Source organism: Clupea harengus, chromosome 5, assembly GCF_900700415.2.
Source record: "Clupea harengus chromosome 5, Ch_v2.0.2, whole genome shotgun sequence".
In the NCBI taxonomy this organism is placed as follows: Eukaryota; Metazoa; Chordata; class Actinopteri; order Clupeiformes; family Clupeidae; genus Clupea; species Clupea harengus.
In genome coordinates this window covers 22,356,672-22,368,251 of record NC_045156.1, presented here as the reverse complement: position 1 = coordinate 22,368,251, position 11,580 = coordinate 22,356,672, and the positions used below count along the sequence as shown (strand labels likewise).

Sequence of the window (11,580 nt, the reverse complement as noted above, 5' to 3'; positions counted from 1 at the left end):
AGGGGTGTCAGACTCAAATACACAGAGGGCCAAATTTAAAAACTCCGTTTTAGTCGAGGGCCGGACATATTCAATATTTATTTTTATAAAAAAAGATATATTTTTTCACATGTAAACATGAACTTAAGTTTAACATAGGCCTATTGAATCTGGGGCAAGCAGGCTTAGTTATACCCCGTTTACACGATGGGAAAACACATATATTTTCATGCGTTTTGGCCTTTCATTTACACGAAAACTGAGGTTTTATCACGGAAAACGATAATTTCTAAAAACTCCGGCCAAAGTGGAGATTTCTGAAAACTCAGTTTTTGTGTTTACGTGTGAACTAGGTCAAACAGAGTTTTAGGTTCTCAAACGTCACAGTATGCGACTAAAAAATCATGTGAGCGTCCTATGTTTACAGTTAGTTTGCTTACTGATCATGGATGCTGTTAAGGTAGTGCTCATTTATAGGTTAATGCAAACGCCTGTTTGTATTTACAAACACAACTGCTTTTCTATGGAGGAGCAGAGGCGAAGAACTGCATGGAGGTCAGCAGTCTTTCTACTGCTTTCACTCCCAAGACATAGGCTACATTGCCTGCCAACGTCGCCGTCGACAGTTTTGGATCCGACCAGGGCAAACTGCTGTCTGGTGGGAAAACTTCGAGAAAGAAGTCGTCCTCCCGGACGAATGGCATGAGAACTTCCGAATGTCGCGCTCATCACTACTGTCTCTTTCGGAGTTACTGCATCCCTCCATAGAAGGGCGTATTTATGCGGGTTCATGTAAACAGAAACTTTTTTGAAAACGATGTTGTGTGTACGACGTTATTTTTGAAAACGGAGGGGCAGAAATATTCGTTTCTGTAAATACCCGGCTATGTGTAGGCCTAAATGTGGTCTTATTCTTAGGCCTATTAGTTATTGCCTATAAACACAGAGATCACTCTTTTCTGCATATCGCAGGCGCTCCATTTGTGGTCAGTCCAACAAGTTTGTCCCAAAGCAGCCCCATTTCATTTACACATTTGGATACCTCTTCAAAGAGATATTTCCCCGTAGTTCCTCTATAACGCACAGAGTCGAATCCCCTCCACGGATGAAGATTGACATGGGCAGTATCAGATGTGTCGCTGCTCTCATCCAGAGCAAGGGAGTATGCAATGAAATATTTTCCCTTTCCCATCAGCTGTTGTTGTAGATCGGCGGCAAGGTGACATACACAATCAGCAACGGTTCTGCTCAGGCTCACATTTAAAAATGCTTGCCTTTTATCAAAGCACACGATGTCGCAAACTTTTATCATGCAGTTCTTGACAAACTCTCCCTCAGTAAAGGGTTGGGCTGCTTTAGCGATCTCCGCTACTACAATAAAGTTTGCCTTTACAGCAGCCTCACTTTGTGATTTGGCTTTTACGAACACAGTCTGCTGTGACACCAGCCAGAGGTAGTGCAGGAATGTAACTGCTGTAAGTGCAAGTTAAGCACTAGTCGAAGTGCTAGTTAGAAAGGGAGGTGCTCTCTGAAGAGTTGAGTCTTCAAAAGCTTCTTAAAGATAGAGAGGGACGCCCCTGCTCTGGTAGTGCTAGGCAGTTTGTTCCACCAACGTGGAACTACAAATGAGAATAGTCTGGATTGCCGTACTTGCACAGACGGCAGTGCCAAACGACGCTCACTAGACGAGCGCAGCATCCTGGTGTAGTCCTTTTATTTATTTTATGGCATCACGATGCCTTGTAGAATCATGACTATAAATGAGAAACGTAATTGTTAATGATACAAATATTCTCATATTTATTATTATTATAATTATTTAAATCCGAGGATTTCTGTAGAGTTGATGTGGACGCAATCACCAACGATTTCTCAGAAATTCAGCCACTTCTAACACGGAGCGGCCCAGTGGGGCATCTTGTGGTTTTTTGAGGAATCGCATTTGAGAAAACTCTGGCTGATTTACGACTGCTATTTCGCGTTCTGAAAGTCTTCTGAAGTTCAGAACAAATCCCAGATGAGAAAACTTTCATGAATGCCAAAAAAACATCTTAAGTGGAGTTCAGAAGAAATTCCTTCTTAAATTCTTCTTAACTGCGTTCAGGAATGAGACCCACTGATGGCTATGTGTGTCACGAGTCTGGGCAGCGATGGCCACGATTTGGGACATTGACGGCCTCTGGTGGTCAAGAGACATTATTACGGACTTGTTATTTCTGTCATTTCGGGAAAACGATACAAGCCTCGATACGCGCTCCGTCTGGAAGTTCTTCACTTTCGCGACACACGCTCCGAAGCCTCGGGTTCATTTGTAACATCACTACCTCTCGCTGCTAGGACTTAGTTCCTTCTGATAGCTACCCTTTTAGTAGCTCCTTTATTTTATGGCCTTTTGCCCTGTTCCTGATCTTCTGTGCGTTTGGATTTTCCATTGTTCCTCTGTGTGTTGGATACCGCTGTTTGGAAATATCCCTGTTTGTCAATAAAGAGAACCATTGTGAACAACAGCCTGCAATTGGGTCCTCACTAGCTCACTTGGCTATATCGCTGGTTAGCCAAACCAGCGACTCGGGTTCAATCCCCGACATGAGCCTGACAGAACGACCCGATCATCATGGACCCAGCAGGTGTTGATCAACAGCGATGGAAGAGGTTGGAGCAGCTGAGGGAGACGCTGCTTCAGGGTGAGCAAGCCTTGGCGCAGGAGCTGCTCGCCAGCAGGAGAACCTAGGTCGTCACAGAGGCGGCAACAACTGGACCAAGCTAGGGCATTACAACCACGGCATCCCCTTGTTGAACTTCAGTTCCCACGCTACGATGGCAATCCGGGTGGCTGCAGACGTTTCTTCCTCTGATGCCATCTGGAGTTTGAGCCCATCACCCTCTCCTCCGACCGGTCGCGCATTGCTTACATGATTATCTTGCAACCCAGATTCCCCAGTCCCAGTGCACCAGGCAGCCCGGATGCCGCAGTTCCAGATGCACCCAGCCTGGATGCAGCAGTCCTAGAAGCCGCCAGTCCCAGTGCAGCAGGCAGCTTGGATGCCGCAATCCCAGAAGCCGCCAGTCCCAGTTCCAGGCAACCCAGATGCCGCAGTTCCAGATGCACCCAGCCTGGATGCCCCCAGTCCCAGTGCACCAGGCAGTCCGGATGCCGCAGTCCTAGATGCTGCCAGCCCGGAGGCCGCAGCTCAGGAGGCCGAAGCCCCAGATGCAGCCAGCCCAAGTGAACCAGGCACCCGTTCCCCTGTCTCCAGTGTCCTAGGTGCCACAGTCCCAGTTCCCAGTACTGTACCAACCCATAGAGGGGGGGGGGGGTTCTGTCACGAGAGGGAGGGCTTGTGGCAGAAGGGGAAAGAAAAAAAGGGAAGGGGAAACGATCAGGAACATGGCAAATTAAATCATATACGTATCAGGATAAGCATGCTAGCATACTTGTGGTAAATGTACATAAAACATACAAACACAACATGGTATATACATGATGTATACAAAATTGATAGAGGCTAAGGTTACAAGGGTAAGTAGAGTAATGGAACTAAAATCTATGTCGATGGTAGCAATTATTTACATTGCAGGAAATTGCTAGCACAGAGTATGAGGTAGAATAAGTGTATGACAGTGTATGACAAACACACCAACATGGCCAGCAAGAAGTAAAGAATGTCGCGACAGGTGATGGGTTTTTGATGCATTATTCATGACTATGGGATGCACTAAAAAGGAATTTCTTTAGTCTCGATTAAACGATTAACTGAGTCATTGACAGTTGAAAAAATTGAAAACTGCTTAAATATGAGATGTTAGACTGTATAGTATATACAGTAGACTATAAAATCTGATTGTTACAGAACAACTTTCTAAAATCTAAAAAGTTATGTCCAACCTTTTAAACGCGTGACCTATTCACCTCTATAGGCCAAATTGACATACACTGATTCTGCAAAAGTTGTTAGGCTGAGAAAACTAAAAAATGAACCCCATCAATATAGGGGTCAAATTTCTTTATTATAAGGTGTAGAACAAGATTCTGAAATAAATAAGTCGGGAATTATTGTCCACAAGGTGTATGCAGCCTTTCCAGAGCGTGGCCTATTGACATCACATACAATGAAAACAAAAAAATTGTACCCCCTCAATATAGGGGTCAAATCTTTATTAGAGGGTGTAGATGTCTGTAGCCTGTGATGGCATACGACATCTCCCCACTTTTTATTTCAGAATCATGTCCTACACCTTCTAATAAAGAAATCTTAGCCTCATGCTCTACTTACTTTCAACTTGATTATTTCTATACAGGCGCCAATGTATTTGTTGTGGTAGTGTACGATTTTCATGCTGGTTCTAGGGCCACAGTGGCAGTAGTAAGAATTTGTGTATCTGTGTATGAAATTAATGATTTTGTAACATCAGAAATGTAAAAACATGTTTTCCAATATTTGAAGTATGGTCATATGCTGTGCATAGCATTAAAAAAGCGGTATTGCGTGAACTGTATTGTCATACAGTGTTATCATGCATATGTATATCATTAACTGTATTGTCACACATCAATCTTTCATTTCTACTGAAGCAAGGCAAGTGTTTTCTGACATTTGATTAATGGCCATACGTTCTGCTTGTAGCATTAAAAAAAAACATGAATTGTATTAATACATCAGTCTTCTATTCGAACTGAAGCAAGGCAAGTGGTATTTTACGATTCGAGTTTATGGGTAGAATTATAAATGTAGTTAATAAAATATGGATTGTCAAAGTGATTAAACCATAACATTAGTACACAAACTAGTTACTTTCTTTAAAGTAAAATATGCTTTTGCATTGGCTAAGTGTGTGTCATTCCACAGTTACACTGTAATATATTCAATGCAACTGCTATTAAATAATTCTCAGTGTAAGCCTGCTTATAAAGAGGGTCTGTTTCATGTAGGGGCCTACATTATGTTAACTGAAAGAGAAATGTTGTGTTCATTCTTGAAAACATTAGATTACCTGTCCCTTCTTGTAATCATTTGCAGTAGTTGTAGTGCCATTGTAGGAACTGAGTATAAAACTAGAATTTGATGCCTCAGTGTCCCCAGCATATGTCTTTTTTTCCCTTTAAATATAGCTTTTACTTGGATGTTATTGTAAATGTGACATGAACATAAATGTCAACTATTTAACTTGTTTGTGTCACACAACCGAAACAAATTCCTTATACATGAAAACCTACAGAAACCCATTTATGATTCTGACTTACTACCATTAACTTAGGTGAAATGAGTAATTTTATTTAAAATGTTTAATTAAACATAAAGTTAATGTAGGCTACAGTGCCTTTTCTGAAATATTTATTACATGAATGTTTCATGTATTTGCCGTGCTGGATAATGTAAGGGTACAAAGCTCAGCTCCTGACTAAGATGCCACAGATGATCAGCACTCAGGAAAATTACATTTGCTATTTTTAAAAGAAAAAGAACCCTTAGTATGTGGTGACTTCAATAAATGTATGATTCCACCACCTATGCATGACATCTCTGAACGTTTGAACTAATAGATAGATAGATAGATAGATAGATAGATAGATAGATAGATAGATAGATAGATAGATAAAAAGTGTATTGCCACACAACAATGTTGGTGGTATTCTTTTGTCATAGGTAGCTCAGTCCAGTAAGGAGGGGGGAGATGGGGGTAGGAAAAAAATAAAAATAAAAACAAAAAAACTCCAGGTCAGCTTTGGGAGTTCAGGAGTCTGATAGCAGAGGGGCTGTTATTGAGGCGAGTCGTTCCAGCTTGCATAGATCTGTAGCGTCTTGCAGAAGGCAGAAGTTCAAAAAAGTTGTAATATTGCAACTTTGTGCCTTTTATATATAATATAATTATGAGAGAGCAAATAGAGAAAAAATACCATTTGGAAATTAAATGAAAAACAAGTGAACTCACTCCTTTTTCGTGGCTATGTTGGCTTATATAGTAAGTTTTTAACACTTTAGCAGATGAAGCAGATGATAACCAACATAACAGTGAAATAATAAATATGTAGACCTATTTCACTGTCTTAAATTCGAATCTACATCACCACAAATACGACAGTCAGACATGCAAATTATGACTGTCTTTTAATTATTTTCAACACTCATTGTTCTCGCTCACGAGCGTCTTGTAGTAACAGTATTAGACCGGACTATTATTTTGAAATGTTTTCGAGCGCCATTGCCAAAAAACCGGATGTTTTATTTAGGATTATTTAGGCTGGTGTCACTTGCGAATTTAGTCTAACCGGAAGCAAAGGATACGGTTTCCATGAGGACGGATATCCGGTTGTCTTGTACAGCGCCATTTCATTTCACAAAGACTCTCTCCTTCACACCACGAGGACTACAGAGGTCCAACTTAAACTGCAATCATTAAGGGTAAGTTGCGAAAATATGTTTGCATGCTATGTGTGATGTTTGGTTTGGCCATGAAAACGGTTACATGTTTTGTTGGCGCCACCTTCTTCGCCAGAGATTTTGCAAAAGCGGCAGCCATTTTCAAAGGCCTCAGCTTAGCTCAACGCTAGAAAAAGCTGACTTCAGCTAGCTTGTATACTGACCAGCCGAAGCTAGTGCAAAATGAAGCAAGAAGGGGTCGTGGGTTCATTGGTTTCTCAAAGCAATGTCATTTAGTTTAATAGGTAAATTATGTATTACGGTGGGAGTATTGCACCCAGCCAAGCTTGCACCGATTGAACGGGTTAGTTATTTCATGTATATGGTAGAATAATTGATAAAGATAGATGAATAGATACCTGGGGAGGCGAATGTCTCTTCCGCCATTTTGAACAGTAGACAATGGCGGGGTATGGTTTGCATCTGTCGAGATGCACAGGTTCATTACATATAGCTGGCTGATTCATTGATGGGCAATGCTTCAAATGTCAAACATATTGAAATTTTACGAGGTGGCGTGCCAACGTACGCTTACTCATCGATGCTAAATTCAACCACTAATCAAAATTGGCTAACGTTAGTTATTGACATCTCGATAACGTTACTGACACTTAGCTAACGTTTCTAGGCTAGAGAACACTGTACGGAGTTAACGTTTAATGTTACGCTCGGTAGCATGTAGGTTCGTGGTTCCTTGTTGTTTTAATTAAATATCCTTTTATTTTTAATTCAATTGCCCATACATTCATTTGTACATGGACAAGGCGTTGTTATTGTACGTTAATTGTTTGCTAACTTTAACGTTAGTTCCTTATGATTGGCTCATTCAACTAAGATAGCGGTCTCACTAGTTTCGAGATATTACACACATGGCAAAGGTTTTGTATGTCTGGTAAGGCGCATAGATAACTCAAGGCACTTTGTCATTTAACGTTGATTCAAGGTTCATGTTAGCCAGTTATGTACAGTGTACAAATGTAATTTTAAGCTTCGATTTGAATATGAATCCAGTCCACACACCAAACTGCTGGCATGCAAGGCTGACTTCGCAGCTTTAGTTATCGTATGCGCAGTGAGTTTGTGCGGAAGCAACCCCAGAGTTGCAACCCTTTGGCACACTTAACCCCCCTCAGGCTGTTCGTGAGAAACGCTGTTGCTGTCATTCGTAACTAATGCCTTAAAGTTGCCGATTCTTTATTCCAAACAATACGCGTTGACATGTTATTTCAGGTATGTTGGCCTTAACGTTCTGCTCTTGTCATTGGCAGTACAAGCATAGCTGCCTGTGGCGATCTAAACTTGTTCTTCCATTTGACTATCATTTTTAACAAGACTAGAAACCAAACCAGAATTGCACGTTAAGGGGCTTTTAGTCCCACCCATGCAGATTTTGATTGTTTCTTCAGCATTATAACTGCGAAAAAAGCCAGTCCAAACCCAGACAGGACTGAGCGTGTTTAGTGACAGATCGGTAACAAAGCCTCTTATTTGTGGTCTGCTGTGTTTTTTTAGAACCCACCATGCATCGGGACTGCCCGCTGGACTGCAAGGTGTACGTCGGCAACTTAGGGAACAATGGCAACAAGACAGAGCTGGAAAGGGCCTTTGGCTACTATGGCCCCCTCCGCAGTGTCTGGGTGGCGAGGAACCCCCCAGGCTTTGCTTTTGTGGAGTTTGAAGACCCCAGGGATGCAACAGATGCTGTAAGGGAACTCGATGGAAGGTAAAAACCTGCATGCTTTTGTAATCGTGAGGCAAATGTAAAACAATGGTATAATTTTATCTGACCATGGACACGAGTCCTTTATAAAAGAGATGGATTGGTGTTGCGTGATCTCTAATACATGAGACTGTACCAGGTTGCACATTCCATATTTTATGGGCCCTTTCTATGAACAGGTTTCTCGTCAGTTTTCACTTTTTGCCATTTCAGCCAAGTTTTTCTTTCACCGTAATTTCTTGCTCAACAACTATGTATTTGTAGGACATTGTGCGGCTGTCGTGTGCGGGTGGAGCTGTCCAACGGTGAGAAACGCTCCCGCACCAGGGGCCCGCCACCATCCTGGAGTCGTCGACCACGCGATGACTACCGCCGGCGGAGCCCGCCCGCTCGGGGTCGCAGGTAACCACACCCTGTCCTCCCCCTCACCTGACTACTATTTCAGTAGTGGCCTGTGGTGATTACTGACCTTTTTCTCTCCCAACTCTTCAGTTTTACCTGTCCTGTAATTTCCCTCCTCTCCTCATGCTGCGACTCTGTGCCTTGCACCTGTGTTAGCAATCATTCAGGCAGTGTATATGGTGTGGTGCAGCCATAATGTGTGTGTTTGTGTCTTTAGGACCAGGGTATTTAGTTTATTAAGCAGTTATCATCCTCATTGCCATTTTTGATAATTTAACATAAATTGAGGTCATTTCAAACCCAAACATTTATAGGGTGGAATTTGTAGTGCCTGGGCTGTCAAGACAAATATTTGTATGTTCATTAAGTCATTTCTAAAACCTAAGCACTTTAACACAAACTATGCGGCCCAGGTCTTAAAGCCTAAATTGTTCTCCTGCATTTTGGGAAGGGTTGTATGATAATGGATTTGGTTGGTTGTAATGCTAGCTTTTGTTTAAGGTTTTTTTTTTCTTAAAGGTTGTTCATTTATTTACCATCTATATTAATTAAAAAAATGAACCCCGTTGCAGAGTCACCACCATGCCTCTTCTCACCAACCTGATACTCAGTCAACTAGTCCTCTTTCAGCATCATGTGACCGCTGGTCAGCGTCCCCCAATCAGCTTGACTGGTGCTGTCACATGACCCAGGCATGGCCAACCTTCAGGTCGCAACATTGGTTCCTGAGCATGCCGTTCTCAGCCTCCTCCTCCAACCTCCTTCTCCTCCAACCTTAACCCAATCGGCAGCGGCCCACTTCACATATCCGACCAATCAGCGTTTTACGTTCCCAAATGTCTACACTACAACCTGCCAGCAACAGCCCTCGGCTAACCAATAAAAGCAGGAAAAATCCACTGCCAACCCCCATCCGCCAGTCAACTAATCACCTCGCAGCATCTGGCCAGTCCTATTCAGCCAATTCTGCCTACCCAGCCGACAGTCTGCCTCCCCTTCGTCATTTCTAGCTTGTTGAAAACCAAAAGACTAGTAAGTTTTTCCTGCTTCATACGGTTTACTGCTGATAACAGTTTTAAAGTGAAGAGAAGGGTGCTGCCCTTGTCAGGCAAAGGGTTGGTTTTGAATCATTTTTATTTTCTTTGTTCTTTTTGAGATTTCAGTTTAACAATGAATATCTCTTGACACATTGTTGTGATACCTCCAAATAGGTTTATGGAAGGTTTAGATAAGCCCCTAATGTTTTTCAAAAGCAGCAACACGAGGAGCAGTCCTGATGAGCTTTTCTTTTTTTGTCATTTGGTTCATGGGTTGGGATTCTATGGACTTTGAATGTGTGTGAGTGCTGTGGTGTTTGCCTGTGTGTGTGTGTGTGTGTGTGTGTGTGTGTGTGTGTGTGAGTGCTCTGTGGGAGCTCATGGGGTAACTTTGACTTTTCTGGCAACTCATTGGGTAGCTTTGACTAAGGGCCTTTTTCATTTATTGGGTGTTCTTAGGTCCCCACAGGGAAAAGGGTACTTTTAGGGGGGAACATTTTCAGTTTTAGAAAAAAAATTCTAGTCTTTTTTTTAAATCCACAAACGCCACCGTTTTTCCAGTCCAGCCCTATGAGTGAGTATATCTGTGTTTGACTTGGTCATTCAGTCTGATTTTGAGCTACCAGACCCCCCCCCCCCCCTCAAGAAATCCCGTGTCCCTCCCCCACCCTTTAGTAGGGATAGGCGTGATCATACGTGGTTAGCACAGGCAGTTCTGAGTAGCAACGGGAGTGGGGTGGGCAGGTCTCCACACCACCTTGGGCTCTCTCACACTCTCCCTTCTCTCTCCGCCCCTCCTCCCCTCAGATCCCCCCGGAGAAGGAGCTTCAGCAGGAGTCGCAGCAGGTAAGAACCCTCCTTTCTCCACCTGTGTTCTAGATATCAGCCCGTAGGTATGAGAATAGAGCTGGCGGATTGTCTGAAGCTCGAAGTAGTAGCTGTAAGACATCGGAAGTCAGGTCTCAAGCTCACATCAGCCTTTTAAGTGTGAAAGACGGCCTTGAGTGTGTCCATTTTTGTCCTATGTAGGTCGCTCTCCAGAGACCGTAGGAGGGAGAGGTCTCTGTCACGGGACAGGAACCACAAACCGTCTAGATCTTTCTCCAGGTCACGCAGGTAAGCACTTTGGCCCGCTCCACTGTTCATGTATGGCAAACCAACCCATTGATGCAGCGAGTGAACGGAACAGTAAACAGGTATTCTCCCCCCCCCCCAGTGGTTCTAGCTGTTTAGATTACACTGTCAGTCATTATGACACACCCGTGCCAAATATGCTTTTACGCTTTGTGAGCTTGTATTTGCCCTTGGCGTTGATCTAACCTCCTTCTGCATCCGCAGCCGCTCCAGGTCTAATGACAGAAAGTAAAGGCCATGCGGGTGGCTAAAGGAGAACATTTCGCACGTCAGAGTCTAAGGCAATGAAGAAGAAAATCTCAAACGGTCGCCTATCAATGGATATTACTGCCCCAGAGTCTTTCTTTTTCTTTCTTTCCTTTTTGGGCTTTGGTCTTTTATATTACATCAATTTTAGCTTTTGTCTTTGATTTTTGCAGTGTGTTTTCTCCCCGCTATGATATGTAAGGTACCTGATATCTTCTGTGATTTTTGTAAATAGTTTTATTCAGGTGTCATGCTTTACTTTTAGTCCACTCTTACTCTGCAGCATTCCACTGCGTCTGTCTTTGTATTGGTAGAGTCTGAATGTAAAGATCACAAATTATAACTGTAGTCTATGTTTTCCAGAGGTTTTTTTTTGTTTTTATTTTAGCTATTCATGTAAAACGTCTGATTCTGATCCCGTACTTCATGATGTAAATTGTTTTTTATTTACTCTGCCGTTTCATGTAGAAGGCTCTGGTTCCTCATAGGAGACTGTATGCTAGGCCATCTCAAGGGAAATGAATGAATGAAAGAAAGAATGGCACTAAGAAATGGCTTCTTTTTTTAAAAAAAAAACCCATGGAAGATTTCCCCATGTTTGTACCGTTTATAATGTTATCAGAATTAAAACTGGTTAAACTAA

General features: G+C 42.5%; 1 protein-coding gene across 1 annotated transcript; it reads left to right on the top strand.

Annotated features, from left to right (window-relative positions):
- The first annotated feature begins 6,245 nt into the window (after positions 1-6,245).
- srsf3b (serine and arginine rich splicing factor 3b) lies at positions 6,246-11,580 on the top strand. The gene is made up of 6 exons (XM_012824896.3): positions 6,246-6,380; positions 7,911-8,121; positions 8,383-8,520; positions 10,365-10,403; positions 10,587-10,673; positions 10,896-11,580. The coding sequence occupies exons 2-6, from the start codon at positions 7,919-7,921 to the stop codon at positions 10,921-10,923; spliced, it is 495 nt and encodes a 164-aa protein (XP_012680350.1). The 5' UTR covers positions 6,246-6,380; positions 7,911-7,918; the 3' UTR covers positions 10,924-11,580.

Excerpts from the sequence above, each read along its gene's own strand:
- srsf3b (XM_012824896.3), top strand. The coding sequence starts at position 7,919 with ATGCATCGGGACTGCCCGCTGGACTGCAAGGTGTACGTCGGCAACTTA. Across the intron at positions 8,122-8,382 it reads GTAAGGGAACTCGATGGAAG|GACATTGTGCGGCTGTCGTG; the intron begins GTAAAAACCTGC and ends ATGTATTTGTAG. Across the intron at positions 10,674-10,895 it reads TCTTTCTCCAGGTCACGCAG|CCGCTCCAGGTCTAATGACA; the intron begins GTAAGCACTTTG and ends CTGCATCCGCAG.